The sequence below is a fragment of the Onychostoma macrolepis genome, chromosome 11 (assembly GCF_012432095.1).
Source record: "Onychostoma macrolepis isolate SWU-2019 chromosome 11, ASM1243209v1, whole genome shotgun sequence".
NCBI lineage: Eukaryota > Metazoa > Chordata > Actinopteri > Cypriniformes > Cyprinidae > Onychostoma > Onychostoma macrolepis.
The window spans coordinates 27809387-27826866 of NC_081165.1; the positions used below are offsets into that span (position 1 = coordinate 27809387).

The 17480-nt window shown below is 35.4% G+C and overlaps 1 protein-coding gene across 2 annotated transcripts in view; it reads right to left on the reverse strand.

Annotated features, from left to right (window-relative positions):
• The window catches only part of LOC131548986 (GTPase IMAP family member 8-like), a 34441-nt gene extending 26923 nt beyond the window's left edge, over window positions 1-7518 (reverse strand). For both annotated transcript variants that reach the window (XM_058790664.1, XM_058790662.1), the window contains exon 1: window positions 7313-7518. In XM_058790664.1, coding sequence (XP_058646647.1) covers window positions 7313-7325 — 13 coding nt within the window. In that variant the 5' untranslated portion in view covers window positions 7326-7518. The remainder of the gene's footprint in view (window positions 1-7312) is intronic.
• Window positions 7519-17480: the final 9962 nt, after the last annotated feature.

Genomic DNA, 17480 nt, shown 5'->3' on the forward strand with positions numbered 1-17480 from the left:
GTTTTGGATTGTGTTTTCCTCTGCCTGGATTATTGCTTCGTTTTCAGATACCTCTCTCGTCAAGCTCCTTCGGAAACTGTTCGCTGTCGACCGACCTTTGCTTACTAGGACCCTAGGATTACTCTTTGTCTTGTCCCTGCCATTCCTGTTTGCCATTGCTCGACCCTGCCTGTATTTATGACCATGCCTGTAAATAAAAGCTTGCACTTGGATCCGCACGTCTCACGTCTTGTCCACCCCGTTACAAGGGGAAAAGCATGGCCGATAAGGTTTATTCTATATCTGTTCTATATCTATGTGAGTCAAAATAATAACCTAAGAAAATGGTAAGTTGAAACAAGCTCGGCTGATACACCTCTTTAATTTCATGTTGGATGGTGAAAAATCCACATTCTGATGCATCTAAAGCGTTAGACAAAGGCATGAAACCATGATACACGAGCAAAAATATTGAATGAAATATGCTGAATGAATGTGAAATGCGATTTCTTTGTTCGATTAAGAAGCAAAGAAAAAGAAAGAGAAAGAAAGAATAATCTGTTATCTGATTTAGCTGTATTTTCAAAAAAAAAAAAAGTGAAGTAAAATAAAATAAAATAAATAGTGCTGTCAATCGATTAAAAAATGTAATCACGTTAATCACAGTCATGGACTGTGATTAATCATGATTAATCACAAATTTAAAATACTAGGATTTACCTGTAAATGTGTTGAAATAAAGAAATGCATGACAAACTAGTTTAAGGAAACAGAAGCTTTCACACTTCCGCCAGGTATGAGACATAATCCTTATTATTTTTATCATTATTCTTTTGTTCTTATTCAGCCATTATCAGCCTTTATACTGGCAATAAAACGTTTACCAAGCCACATCGCTTCAATCCCAGTATACATTTACCCAACTATTATCAAAAGTATTTCTAAATAAATACAACAAAACATTTTCTTGCGACCTTATGTGAAGTATTATGACAAAATGCATTTTGAAGAAGAATTGGACCTGTTCTGCAGCTGCATTAGAGCTAACATTAGCATCATGCTACATAAGACAATTTATAAGATTAATAGTACACTTTTACTCAGAACTCAGAGTGTTTCGAGTGTTTGTAATAACTTCCTTTTGCGATCACATGTGGAATTTGGTCGTTTAATGTTGTTAAAATATGCTATTTATAGCCTTTTATATCGCTGCAGAAATTGACATAGATGTACACATTCTACAAATATCATATCGTAATCAATTATAATCTATAGTGGTTGTTGTCATGTTTATTTCTGCTGTGTAAAAGCCTTAACATGTGCTCTGCTGAAACTCACGTTGTTTGATGTTACAACCACCTCCGTTCTTAAGTTGCCAGGGATACATTCCAAGTATAATACACATTAGTAAAAGGATCTATTTTTAGCCCAAAAAACCACAACCCATGGCTCTGTGATTTAAAAAATTTTTTCCCGCAACTGTATTTTCAAAATTGCCCACTTGTGCCGTTACCCTGGCAACACTGGTTCGCTGTACCCTCATCACACAATGATAGATGACCTTCTGCGCTGCGATGACGGCAAGAAGTTGGGGTCAAACCTTATCAAACGATTAATTTGCGTTAAAAAATATTAATGCGTTAAAATTTTTAGATTAATTTGTGCAGTAATAAAAGTAAATCTAAAACAAAGAGAACCGATTAATGACTTTGTTAGAACGCAACGGGTATGAAACTACATTTGGTAATCTTTTATTCAAACTTTAAAGTAAGTTTATGCTTTAAAACAATAAGTCTTATACAAATGCACAATACTTGATTTTGGGGGAAAAAGTTTGAGGATCTGTTTGGAGTTGGCATTCCCTATTTTTAAAATGAAAACATGATTTCTTTTGTAATATCATGGCTTCATATTTACTAGGGATTGAATTGAAATCTTTGTAAAAAATAAAAAAAGTAAGTCATATATGCAAAACATGGACCACATTAAAATGTAACATATTGTATATAGGTTTTAATGGTGTAGGTATTCGGACAGGACATCGGAAGTCTGTTGTGGTGGGGAGATGTGTAGGCTTTTTCATTTAGCGTCATCTTTACTTTTTAAGCTCAATTAAATATTCTCAGGACACCAGAAGATGCTCCTCGCATGTTTCATTCAAGCGCGGTTCACGACTCAGCAGGTATTCAAAGAATGTGCATCATGATGACATGGATGTTTATGGAAAGTCTTTTCTCGTATCTGTAAGCAACCTTATGCTCGACAAGTTGTTGTTTAAACAAACATTTTAAATGAACCGTAACGTTATGGGTAAAAAAGTTGGTGCCTGCAAAGCCATAAATGGTCACTGATCGCGTGACCATTAGGCAAGATGTTACATCATCATATGGTCTGTCTACATATATTTCTGAGTAGACAACCAATATTATATTTTCAGCTAAGGGTATGCTTCACCCTACTGATAAAGAGCGTTCAGAAAAGTACGACCATATACAACTATATAAGTGTAGAACTAGATCATAGCTACAGGCTCACCCAGCTGTCTTTTTTATTTTTATTTTTTAATTTCGCCTTTTAAGCAGTAATATGCCTTGAAATAAATTAAATATAAAATTACATATAAAACGCTCCACGTTTGACGGAAGATACGTCATCGCTGTGACAAACTCCCAGACGCCTTCACATATGGAACTTTTTAATATATTGCTAGTTTATTTTTTTAAAACATACAGAAAGACTTTGGCGAAATGTTTTATTGCATGTGTGAGGGGATTAAAACATTGGAGATGATACTTAAAATAAGAACCTTTTAAAGATGCTGAAGTGTTTAATGTGGAATAAATCTAATATAAATTAAACTTTAGTTGAAATTTAAGCAAAAACCACAGGATTCTACCAAATGTTTATTTAATGTCTTAAGATTAGGCTTTGAAATCATTATTAACACGGCCATAACATTCACTTAGAGGAAAAAAAAAATTAACAGAATAACATCTCAGATCATCTGGTCTGTAAACTCGACCCTCACAGTCTCTTCTCTGTGAGGGTCTGAAACATTCATTTCACACTGGAGATTACCCCAAAGAGGAGCTGCGAATTTTGTTTATATTTAATATTGTTTATAACTTAAACTTTTTTTGTTGTATTTTATTTTATTTTGGGAATATTTCATACGTGGAATGAATTGCATAAAGATCCACCTCTAAGCACTCTGAAAAATGTAAGGCATAATTTTCATATTTATTGCGACCAAAAACCATATTAAATGCAGTGGCAGTTCTACATTGAATTACTCTCCGGGCGAGACCCCCTCTGAGCGCCCACCCCCACCGAGAAAAAAAACCCACAAAATTTTGCACAAACAGCCATGTTTCACTATAACAATATAAGTTTTTTTTATTTTATTTTTTTTTTTTATTAGCCATTTCACACAATTCAGAAAAAACAAAAATGTGCAAATTATAGGCCTGTGTTTTAATATTATGAATGAAATGTGCATTATTTGAAAGAAAGTCAAGGTGTGACTGACTTTAGCCCACTAAGTGGATCTCCTCCTCCTCCTCCTTGTCCGCTCTATTTGGGAGAGGTGAACTGTCCCCCTCCTCTTTCCACTTCTCACACAGCTTCTGTGCATGGCACCTTCTCAGCAAGCAGGGGCGCCAATTTGCCAATTCCCCACACAGTTATATGATAGATAATAGAAAACGCTTAGCGGCGCAGATGATTTTTATTTAATTTTTTTCAAGTGCTTGTGCTGCCCCCCACGTGTCATGAAAAAATTCCGCCCCGGGCGGCTACCCGGTTCGCCCATGCCAAAAACCGCCACTGATTAAATGTTTATTTTATACAGTGTGTTATATATAATAACAGTTTTATATGCTGCCACCTTCTTTAAAAGAAGAGAATGATGTGTTTTATAAGGTCAATAAACTTAAATGTTGAACACTTGATTAAAATGAATGATGAATGATTTGCTTTAATAACATGGTAGTAACATGCTGTCATATAATTATACATTTCCATATTCTTTAAAATAGAAATAAGTCTCTCTTTAGCTTGAAATGTTTGTGTGTGAACACAGAACACAAATTTGTATAATGACATGGGTATTACACTGATATAACAATGTAAATGTGGTTTCCTCATAATTCAGATCGCTTAAAACAATATTTTATTAAAAATGTATGTATGGAGAAATGTATGTGTGATGGGTAGGTGTGCAGTGTGTACAGTTTGTACAGTAAAAAATAAATAAATAAATAAAAATATTACACCTAAATGGAGGGTCCCCACAATCCATATGTGTAGTAATGCTGTAAGTAATTGTCCCCACGATTATAACAGCTTTTTAAATTATAAATTATATTAAATGATGTTTATGAAAATATAAAAATGCAGAAAGTTTACTATGACGGGTAGGTTTATGGGGGTGATTCAGTATAAAATTCATTAATATAATGTATTTATGAATATAAAAGTTTGTAAATATAATGTAGAAACTTTAATTTTATGTGATACAAATTCAAATATACAAATAAACGTTAATTGAATTGAAATATGTCTATGGAAAGACTCCATAAAACAAGACCGAACATGTCAGGGCCCCCAATAGCCCTTATCGTTTGATCTATTAAAATATACAGGTGCATCTCAATAAATTAGAATGTCGTGGAAAAGTTGGAAGACGACATCGGAAGTCTGTTGTGGTGGGGAGATGTGTAGGCTTTTTCATTTAGCGTAATCTTTACTTTTTAAGCTCAATTAAATATTCTCAGGACACAATTGATCCCCAGAAGATGCTCCTCGCATGTTGATGTTTCATTCAAGCGCGGTTTACGACTCAGCAGGTATTCAAAGAATGTGCATCATGATGACATGGATGTTTATGGAAAGTCTTTTCTCGTATCTGTAAGCAACCTTATGCTCGACGAGTTGTTGTTTAAACAAACATTTTAAATGAATTGACCTATTAAAATATACAGGTGCATCTCAATAAATTAGAATGTCGTGGAAAAGTTCATTTATTTCAGTAATTCAACTCAAATTGTGAAACTCGTGTATTAAATAAATTCAATGCACACAGCCTGAAGTAGTTTAAGTCTTTGGTTCTTTTAATTGTGATGATTTTGGCTCACATTTAACAAAAACCCACCAATTCACATCTCAACAAATTAGAATATGGTGACATGCCGATCAGCTAATCAACTCAAAACACCTGCAAAGGTTTCCTGAGTCTTCAAAATGGTCTCTCAGTTTGGTTCACTAGCTACACAATCATGGGGAAGACTGCTGATCTGACAGTTGTCCAGAAGACAATCATTGACACCCGTCACAAGGAGGGTAAGCCACAAACATTCATTGCCGAAGAAGCTGGCTGTTCACAGAGTGCTGTATCCAAGCATGTTAACAGAAAGTTGAGTGGAAGGAAAAAGTGTGGAAGAAAAGATGCACAACCAACCGAGAGAACCGCAGCCTTATGAGGATTGTCAAGCAAAATCAATTCAAGAATTTGGGTGAACTTCACAAGGAATGGACTGAGGCTGGGGTCAAGGCATCAAGAGCCACCACACACAGTCAAAAGCACCAAAAGTTGGTTAAATGACCATGGTGTTGGTGTGCTTGACTGGCCAGCAAACTCACCAGACCTGAACCCCGTAGAGAATCTATGGGGTATTGTCAAGAGGAAAATTAGAAACAAGAGACCAAAAAATGCAGATGAGCTGAAGGCCACTGTCAAAGAAACCTGGGCTTCCATACCACCTCAGCAGTGCCACAAACTGATCACCTCCATGATCGGCTCCACGCCGAACTGAGGCAGTAATTAAAGCAAAAGGAGCCCCTACCAAGTATTGAGTACATATACAGTAAATGAACATACTTTCCAGAAGGCCAACAATTCACTAAAAAAAAATTTTTTTATTGGTCTTATGAAGTATTCTAATTTGTTGAGAGTGAATTGGTGGGTTTTTGTTAAATGTGAGCCAAAATCATCACAATTAAAAGAACCAAAGACAAACTACTTCAGTCTGTGTGCATTGAATTTATTTAATACACGAATTTCACAATTTGAGTTGAATTACTGAAATAAATGAACTTTTCCACGACATTCTAATTCATTAAGATGCACCTGTATATTTTTTCCCCCACCTTTACTTATTTCGATGTCGCTGGCTCCTCATTACAATTTTTTTTTTTTTTGTTACCTAAAACTAGTGTAAATGTTTGCATTGTTTTATGTCGTGTGTGATCGCATAATGAATTGATATTAATTTAAAAGAAGAGAATAAGACTCGGACTATGGAGTCAATATAATGCCACATAAATATGCAAAAGAATAAAGTTTTGTGTGTTTGTGTACTTGCTTAACCTACGTTGTGGGGGCCAAGTGTCCTCTCAGAGAGGGGCATGAACATTTTGACATTGCATGGGGCATTTTATTGAAAACCATGAGTAAATTACTTATAAAATACATTAAGTATTTCTTTATTTTGTAAGATGTTAAGTTTTCTGTGACGGGTTAGTGTTAGGTTGTAAAATGTATAATTATCTGTAGATAAAAAACAATTGGACCTGTGTAATGTACCATTAAGATAGCTAAGCAAACAAGTATGCTATGTTGAGCCATCTGATACCAAGCACATGCTGCCCTGCAGCTGTCCCGGACGAATAAGATCAAAAGCTCCGTATTAACACGACCGATTTAAGCAAATCTCATGTCCCATGCGAATCCTACTATGGATATATTTTTCAAACACATGACATAACACATCTGGTGTACATTTAAGGTAAATTTAAACAATATCCTATTTCATTCTGAGCTCACAGTTTAATTACTGTAAGGCAGATATATTACAAACAAATGTCATAACACATCTGGAGATCATTAAAAAAGGTCATAAATAATCCTAAAGTCAAAGGTTAAGCTCCAAGGGGCCATCCATCAAAAAAAAAAAGACAGGTCGTGGTCCCCTAAGTACTACTTTTGATCGTGCAATTATTTTACTAAAGCAAATTTTACTATTTTATAATGTAATATATTTTCATATATATAATTTTTGATCATTTAACGTTTTTTTTTCTGTGTAAATGGGGATCGTTTGACAACGTTGTCATCTATAGGCCTATGTGAAACTTTTAAAAAACGCAAAGGAAAAACCTTTCAGTACATACATTTACACATAGTATGATTGTAAATAAAGAGCACAACAAAATAAAGGACTAAACTGTTTTGTTTACAGTAAGGAATGCATTTAGTATCAATCCAAAATCCATCCAAAATCAATCCAAAGCAAATGTTAATTTGATATCTTAACGAACTGTTTGTAAACTTTACCTTGTTTCATCATTCTTGCAGGTGTTTCTGTTTTGTTATCCAAAAATATAACCGTAAGGAAGAAAAATCAAACTAAATAGATTTTTTGTTCACTAAAATGAACAAAAACAGTACAAACTAGAAAAATAAAATACAATCACACAAAATCGTATACAAATAGTACTAATCTGCCAGACCGACACCCAGGATGAACACAGGTTCACTTCAGCTCGGCATTAATGTGCTCAGAAATGAGACTGCATGTTAAATTCTGTATCTATAAACAGAATATCAGGTTTGTCTAGTCTCATGGTCATGGCTGATAATGTTGAGCGAAGGTCACTTACAGTATATTTTTCAGTTTCATAAAATGCATATGACTGGAATAAATTAAAATAAGTATTTGTTGAATGGATGATGTTTTTTGTTATAGTCATAGCCCATAGAATAGAACTTAACCTCATAAATTTTACCTTAAAGCTACAGTATGAATATACAGTATGAAAATCATTAGTTTACTCTTTGAATCAGCAAGCTGTGATTCTGACTGTTTGCAGTCAAATGTTAATTATTACGATTAGTGAAGATAAATGGTGTGATCATTATCTATCCATTATCAATAGTCTTTATTTCCCCTCAAAATCAACCTTGGATTTAAATACAGCTAGATCATTTTTAGTTAACCAGGAACTACAGATAAAAGCTTTCCTTTTATTTCCTTCTTAAAATGATCCTTTTTGGATTTTACTTACTAACAGGAGACTGCATGTTCATATCATACCGTACTATGTTTATCATAACACAGAATCACATTCCACCTCGACTCTTTTCACATGTGATGAGGTTATGAATGCGGTTAAACAGCATTATGACACACAGGGGCAGACTTACCCATTAGGCAAAGGTAGGCGACTGCCTTGGGTCCCCAAAAGCCAAGGGCCCCCTAAAACGCTTTTCATAAACGAGATGCGCATTAAGCGCGGATACGCGAACTGTTGCTGTTTATGGTGTTTATTACCATGACAACTGTCTGCGTGTCCGAGCGTGCTTCTTGTGTATCCTGCTTGTAGCAAATGAAAATATTATGCATCTGAAACTGACTGCCGCACGAGCACGAGGTCTCTCTTTCCCAGAGCACACATCTCTCTCTGCGTCTGCTCTGTTCAGCGAGCGGCTGAAAGGAGCTGCGCTTTCAGTTAAAACACAGATATGTTGTTTCTCTAATTTTACATGCAAGTATAGCCAAAATCACAGGTTAATGGGTTGCGTTTCAGTCACTATATCATATTCATCCCGTTGTCTGACAACAGAAACAGAAAAAATATACCAATGAAAACAGTTTTATTGAGAATTTAGCTGCATCAAAATACAGTATATGGCACAGAGAGGCAAACAAATGTAATAATAAATAATAAATGTACATTTTGCATGTTCAGAAGAAGTGAGCTGCCCTGTCGTGCGAAGATATAAACAGGTTTGTGTCAGTAAATTACTCAGTGCAAAGAAAGAGAAGTAATAGGAACCTGGTATTTCTGTTATTTTTTCATGTGTCTAATTGACATGAACAAGTTCTTTGAAAAACATCTATGACCTTTGAAACATGTCTACTCTTCATGCTCAATGTTGACTATGGTTTCACTAATAATAAATATTGCATAAAGCATCCATATTTGTCCATGCCCATGTTGCTTCAAGTATTACATTTACATTTATGCATTTAGCAGATGCTTTTATCCAAAGCGACTTACATTGCATTCAAGTTACAGTTTTTACATTTTATCAGCTCTTGCTTTCCCTGGGAATCGAACCCATGATCTTGGCGTTGCTAGCGCCATGCTCTACTATTTGAGCTACAGGAAAGCCCTGTATTAAAAACTTGAAAAGTATTAATTTAAGGTACATTTAGAACAGATAAAAATGATTGATTAAGTTGCGATTATTCACGAGTTAACTCATGACAATCATGCGATTAATCAAGTTTCAAGTTTTTATATGAATGAACCTCTGAAGGGAACCGATTGTCTTCAGAAAAGTTTCCATGGCATTTTTCATAAAGTATCATTTATGAGCCGAGCGCTGCTTTGTTTACAACCGTTGCCGGGGAAACCACTATATTTCTGACATTCCAAAAGTACCTCCTGCTGGCAGAGAATGAATGTGCATTTTCAATAATCCAGTCTGCCGTTTTTGTTCAGACCAATGCGAAAATCCACCCCCATAAACCCATTTTAAATAATACAATAATTATTACTTCGGACTCATCCCTTTTCTTAAAAAAATGGTTTAAAGGTTCAATTGTGAGGTTTATCATTTTATAATTTATTTTTTTTTTTTGTTAAAACTTCTCAATGGTAAATCAATTGCTATTTTGTGGTCTACAACATGAAAGAATAAAAGTGTCTGCTAAATGAATACATATAAATGTAAATGAAAATGAAAGAATCTGTAAGAATCCACCTGCCGGCCCAAAAAGCGCAGTCCAGTGGCCTGGGGGAAGGTATTCTGCATGTATGTCTTTTCTTGCGCTTCTGGAAAAAATCACTTGATTTATTAAAATGTTGGTTTCTAATTTAATTCTGACTCCTTTCTCGTTTAAATGTGACTCCAATTTCTAGTATTTATTGAATACAAATTGCGATGATAATTTAAAAAACTGATCATAATGTCTGTTGTGTTACAATTTAAATACCTGATTATTCTGGACTCACTATACTTTCAATTATCCATTCACTGGGGACCTAATGTCTCTTTTGAGCCTAGTGTCGGCCGAAGGCGCCGGTCTCACGTCAGAGGATGTAGGTAGACTAATACCAAAGACTATGAGACTTTGCTAATACCTAATTGTTTACAGATGCATCCCTGAATGTTTTGCAAATACTCTTTAAATACTCAAATCAAAACAAAAACTGTCACGAATCCGGTTCATGGTCTTCTGTTCACTCACCACCAGAGGTCACTCACTCACCACATTGACTCTTGCACTACACTAACTGTTGCACGTCACCCCCAGACTACAATTCCGATCATTCATTGCACTGACAAGACACACACAGCTGATTGCACTGATCACACAGCTGATTCCCATCACATGCTTTACTTTGTAACGATCAGCTTAACAGGCTGGGCTACAAAGTTTAAAATGGGGTCAGATTTTACTGTGTGAGAGATTTGTAGGTGTTAAAAGAATGACATGAAACAGAAATACGTTTAAGAACGGGACTTTAAAACAACACAATAAATCCAGGAAAACTCAGTCTGTTAAAAGCATACAGTTCACTGCACCATACCCCAAAAACAGTCCAAGAATCCTAGTGTGCTGAAAAAATGCCAAAGTGAGTCCACCAGTGTATATACAATCCAAAATAAGTGATAATCCAATTTGTTGCAAGTGAATCTGGAAAGGTAAATCCACAGAAATGTAACTCCACAATCCAGGTGAGTATCGTAGCTGTTAGTGGCTCCCATGGTGTTGGCCATGCTGCTCTCTATATACTGTTCCTGCTTCCTGTCAGGTGACTGGTCACCTGACAGACCAACCATACAATTCTTAAAGACTCAGACGCACAAAAAAATGTTAAGAGGAATAAAATGGACATAAGAAAACATGTAAACCAGTTAAAACTCTATTATACATAAAATCATAGCAATAAATAGAGCGGTAAAACATGTCTCTTATGTGACAGTGTCACAACTTAAGCCACGGACTTCCTCAGTCAGATCACTGAGTATTGTTCTGCGTTTAGCACTCCCCTAGTGTTAGCTGCCTTACCGAACCATTCTGTGTTTTTTAGTTCCAGTATTGTCTAGCGTTTATTGCTCTCCTAGTGGTCGCTACATTACAGAGCCCTTTGTTTTCAAAGTCAATGTTTAGTATATTTTGTTTATAGCCTCGTTTCCTGATTAATATTTAATATTAATAATTAATTAATATTACTATTATTAATTAAATTAATTCACTAATATTAATTAAATATCCAAAAAAAAAAAATATATATATACATATATCCGTACTCACGTAAAGAACCTGGGTGTTGTTTTTGACTCAGGGTTGAAGTTTGACAAACAAATAAACTCTGTTGTGAGTGCTAGTTTTTACCAGCTTCGGGGTTTACGTAAATTGAAATCTTTTCTATCTCTTGGTGATCTAGAGACAGTTATTCATGCCTTTGTTTCTACAAGACTTGATTATTGTAATGCTTTATATGCTGGTGTCAACCAGTTTTCCCTTTCACGTTTGTAACTGGTTCAAAATGCTGCAGCCCGTTTCTTAATGGGGAGGAAGAAGAGGGAGCATATCACCCCTATTTTAGTACATCTGCATTGGCTACCAGTTAAATTTAGAATTGAGTACAAGGTTTTAACTTTTGTATTTAAAGCTCTGCATGGTCTGGCTCCAGTTTACATCTCAGACCTTATTTGCCCATATTCACTTCGGAGATCTCTTAGATCTTCCTCTGATAATCTATTAACTGTCCCGTCATCTCGCTTAAAATCTAATGGTGACAGAGCCTTTTCTGTTTTTGCCCCTAAGCTGTGGAATTCATTACCTCAATCTGTTAGGTTATCTTCTTCCTTGTCTGGATTTAAATCATCATTGAAAATGCATATTTTTCTCTCAGGCCTATTCATAGTTGTTGGATATGTTGGTCTTAGTGATGAAATTTCTTATTCTTGTTTTTTACTAGGTTTTATGTTGTTCTTTGAATTTTGATACCTTGTATTTTTTTTTATATTGTGCTTTGTTACTGTGAAGCACCTTGGTCAGCATTTAATGTTGTTTAAAGGTGCTATATAAATAAAATGACCTTGACCTAAATAAAAAACAATATACAATATAAAATTTAAGACATTATGAATTAAAAAAAGTTAAATACATAAAAAGTTAAAATAAATGTTTGGTGTGCAGATGAAAAATGAATTTTGCTGCAACTGATCTGCATTTGATCGGTTTCTGCTGAACTATGTCTTAATCTTTCTCGCCCTCTTCAGGTGATTTAGGTTAAAGCCTTTAAAACCCCTCAGACTGCAGAATCTCCCAGAGAAGGTATTGTGAAATGATTGTGATTATTGAGTAAGTGTGTATATTTTTGTACAACAGCTTTCCCTCACTGATAAAAATGATTTTGTAGTGAAATACTACAGAAAAACAAATGTAATTTCTACATTAAATAATTTAGTTCAGGCAAGAATTAAAAAAAAAGTAAATTCTATATTAGTACTCAGTTTAAGCTTGTAGAAATTAAAGTTTGAACTTATATTTTACTTAGAATTGTTTGTTATGTTTACAAGGATTCAAGTAAATATCAAAGTTATGATCCTGTTGTTCCCATCATGCACTGGGTCATCATGCACTCAATACCAAGTATTGAGGTCTCTGTGTTTATTAACAATTCTATAGAGAATATATATTATCATAAAAAAAGGTCACAAGTTGTATAATTGCACGATGACCTATTAAATTACAATGTAAAAACTTTAATGTCTAAAATCATTAAAATCATCCACAATGTTTTCGTCTTTACAACTTCAAAGTTTCACTTGTAAACAGCGAATGCATAATTACCTCTTATCTGGATGGATGTTGTTAGAAGTTCTGGATGCTTTCCAGCCGGTGACCACCCTGGCTCAGTCAAGTTCGGACCACTTGGGGCTCGATGAGGTTGTGTTCAGGTTCAGATAACTAGTTATTATTAATTAATCACTCAGAGACTTGTTTAAAAAGTTAACGAATCACCAAGCATTGGTTTCGTTTTATTAAAAACAAATAACTCATAAGCAAATAACAAAAATAACAGCAAGTAGTCTTCACCACGAAATGTCGGCCCTGACAAATAGTCTAACAAGCATTTATATATTCTTGCATATCATTTGCATTAATCTCATTAAAACCTCCCATAACTATTCTATCCCTGTCACTGCTTGTGACTGCCTCCTCGCTTTCAGGCAGGAAGCATGACCTTCGTCTCAGAGTCTGCACAAGTCAATGTCAAAAGTTCAAAAGGAAAAATTACAACATCTCTAGATAGCAAGCGTGTCTGGATCTATTTTAAACTATAGGAAAAAATTGTGACACTTTCCAAAACATAAGCGATACATAAGCCTATACGTCTAAACCGCAATATAACACCTCTAGCAGGTGTCAAGAGCATCTTATGCCACGGTTAGCTAGAAGTTCCATCTTGCATCGAATTGCAAAATGCATCTCTTTGCTCTTAACCGTTATATTACAAAATAAGCAAAGCAACCATATAGCAGTTAGACCTAGAAAGTTATCATTGTCTGTGATCTCAACATAGGATACACTTTTACACAGCTTTTGACACTTATATTTTTATAACAGGAGTCTGGAGTTTCACTGTCTCCAAGTCATTTGTTAATTTTTGTAATTCAGCTGAAAAATCACATAATTCAATCATCTCTCTTATCAATTTCATTATTCTCTTATTTGTTGATTCTTGCTTTCTCATCAACCTCAAAATTGCCTTCATCTTGAAGATGATCTTCTGGTCTTCTCGCTCTCTCTTGAGCCCATCTACGACGTTCCTTCTTCTCCTGTTTCTTGACCTCCCTACTACAGTTTCGTTGTATCCCTTGAACTAAAAAATCGTCAAAATCAATCTCTATTTTGTCTGACCTTTCCTTAACGGTCCTGTTAGAGGGTTGGTCAGGAAATTGCATATCAGATAAATTAGGAACTAATTCGGCATTGTGTAAGCCTATGAAACACATCTATATCTCGTAATTGGGTCATTCTTCATTTGTGGTGGCAAGTGGTGTCCCTCTAATTTACAACAGTTGAAATTAACTTTAAATACCAATAAATCATAAAATGTTTGCATGTGTGTATTCTGTAGGGTAAACACAATTTGTGCACTGTTAATAGTTACATTTTTTGTTTTAAAATACATATTTAATTGAGTTTGAGAGATTGCATTTGTAAAAAAAAATATGGATGTTCCCGCCATACCTTAGAGAGGTATCATGGAATGTAATTGCAACAATATAACATTTTTAACACAAATAAAGTGGTTATATTGTGAATATAGATTTTATTTAACATGTACAATTTTATTAAATTGTTTAAAAAAAAACAATTTTATTATTTAAGAAAAAAGGTGTGTCCCCCAAATTCATGTCTGTGGTGTTACAACAATGGATGCCACCTCTTTAAGAAAAGGGAGAATGCTATTTGGACTACTTCCTGTGTGTAAAGGTCACTGCAGGTGCTGGGTGATCTGAGGGGTGCATGAGGAGTACATTCTTTCTTATTAATTTTCTTAAAGTTAGCTAAATGTCTGACAATTTCATGTGTCGCACTTTATTAGTGTCTGTGGTGTTATGTTGATAACTTGCAGATCTGACATATTTTAATCAAAATTTTGATAAATACATACTTATTAATATTTCCAAAATGTCCCCTGATCTTGAAATCATCATGATGGCAGCTTCCATTTTAGAAAAGTCTGGATTTAGGCTGATGTGTCTGTGGTGTTACTGTCTTTTCTGGTAACACCACAGAGCCTATAGTAACTTGCAATATAAAGTCTGTGGTGTTATATTACGTCTGTGGTGTTACAAGTGGCTGTGTCACCAGTGTTTGATTGAAATTATTTAAAAATCAAAATGTTCTTAAGCTTTCATTTTAATGGATACAGCATATTAAACAAATTTTAAATGCATAGAAATAGATTTTATTAGAAAAAAACAAACAAGCATTTTTACAAATTCTGCCTCTCATTTGCCACCCCAATTGAAGAACGACCCAATTGCAGTTTAATTTACATTAAATACTAGCTTCAATGACAGCCCCACTTTGCGCATTAAAATCCAATACGTATTGGATCTGATCCAGCTACGTCATCGTGCTACAGGCTGCAGCGAGGACCACTTGGACTGGAAACTCGACTGGACTTGGACTGGGAACACCTTTAAAGGTTGGTTGGACAAATATCCAAATGTTTATATAATAATGGGAGGGGATTTTAACATGATTCAGGATTATGCTGTAGATGAATGGCCACCAAGTCGATCAAATTCAACAAATATTAACCTTAAAAATGTTATGGATATGTGTAGGAACCAATGTGTTAATGTCTATGTATTTTGGGCTGTCACCACTTGGAGGAAGTATGTGCACATAGGGTTTTTAAGTCGGTGTTTCATTCACATAGAGTTAGTAGGCTTAGTGCAGGGAACATATACAGTTTTTACCACACTTTGTAAGAACTGTATATGTAAGAAAATGGAGACGATGGTCATAACAAAGAAAAAGGAAAGTCCTCCATGCAACATCACCCTGAAGGGGCACATCTTGAAACAAGTCAGCAGTTTCAAGTCCTTAGGAGCAGTGGTGACGTCAGATGGTAGATCGCTCCAGGAAGTAAGATCAAGAGTTGCCCAAGCAAAGAAGGTTTTCATGGATCTCAGTAAGATCCTCACTAATAGACGCCTCTCTTTTAAGACCAGGCAGAGAGTGCTAGACACCTACATAGTCCCAGTTCTCAGATATGGTAGCGAGGCTTGGAACATCAACGAAGCCACATGCAAGATCATAGATGCTGTTGAAATGTGGTTTTTTAGTAGAATGCTGAAAATCTCATACGTGGACAGAGTCACGAACGAGGAGGTGCTGAAGAGAGCGGGTGTTCACAGAGCCCTGCTTGAAAATATAGTCACCACGGGAAAGATTGCGGGCAAGAGGAGCAGGGGTCGACAAAGGGAGAAACTGACTGGTAATTTGAGCAGATGGTTGGATACATCAACCACGGTCCTGATGTTAACCACCAAGGAGAGAGACCAGTATCAAGTCATGGTCGCCAGAACCTTTGGCATGGCACCCTGAGAGAAAGCATTTGATTCTGTAGAACATCAGTTCATTTCCAACCTGGTCTCACAGAATTCCGTGTAATGACCACGGACCCTTAACTCCGAATCTGTGGTGGCATCACGGAATCGCGGGAAATTCTGTGATGGGCTCACAGAAGTGATACCAATGTAAGTCAGTGACAGGCATCAGCCGTGAACCATGCACGGATCCACTGGTTCCAACACCAGCGCTGCCTCAATTGACATGGACCACGTAAAAAGAGTCACTCCAATGCAGTTATATTTGTATATAAATTTATACTTTCACTGGTATAAATCTCCCTATTCAGTGTGTATTTGGCCTGTTTGTACAAGGCTTTGTCCCCACTCCTGTAGGCGTCCTCTTTGGCCTGGCGAAGCTGTTTGAGTTTTGCACTGAACCAAGGTTTGTCATTGTTAAATGTTAAATAAGTCCTGGTGGGTACACACATGTCCTCACAGAAACTGATGTAGGACGTCACGGTGTCAAGCTCGTCCAGATCAGTAGCTGCAGCCTCAAAAACACTCCAATCAGTAAGTTCGAAGCAGGCCTGTAAATCCTGCTAAATCCTGTTAACTGTGTCAGTTCATAGTTGCGTCAGTACTGCGCATGTCTGAAAACAGTACATGATCACCAAAATTATTTTATATGACAAAAAAATTATTGTTCAAACTTTTATTTGTTTAATAAAATTTTTGAACAAATAAAATATGAATTGTAAAACTACACTGCAAAAAGTGATAAGTTGACTTAACTTTAAAAAATTGAGGAAACCTGTTGCCTTAAATTGGTTTTAATTACCAAGTAAATGGTAATTAAAAAAATAAGTTAATTGAATTGTCAAGTTCTTGATAATTTGTACTTAATAATTTTAAGGCAACGGGTTTTCTCAATTTTTTAAGTCAACTTATCACTTTTTACAGTGTATAAGTTATTAATTAATTAAATATATATATATATATATATATATATTTTTTACGTGGTCAGCATCGTGTGCCGCATTTTGAGAAACACTGGATTATACAACGTGTCCAATTTATTCTCAAGTCTCGAGAGTTTCCGCGAGATTTCCCGTGTTCACAGTCGGGACTCTGGTTGAAAATCTGTTGGTGTATGGTGTGCTGTCTTTGTCACATCGCGGCACACCACACACTATAGGAGCAAAACGGTTAAAAACACTAAAAGATTTTAAAAATAGAGGCTCAGACCCGGAAACAGCATTCCTTACGTTACAACTTACGTTAGAACAAAGCAGTAAACAAAAGATTCATTGTGCACTGTAGAGAGCTTCATTGATTAATTTATTTGCCATATATTATACATAGACAGCAGTCTTTATGGAAA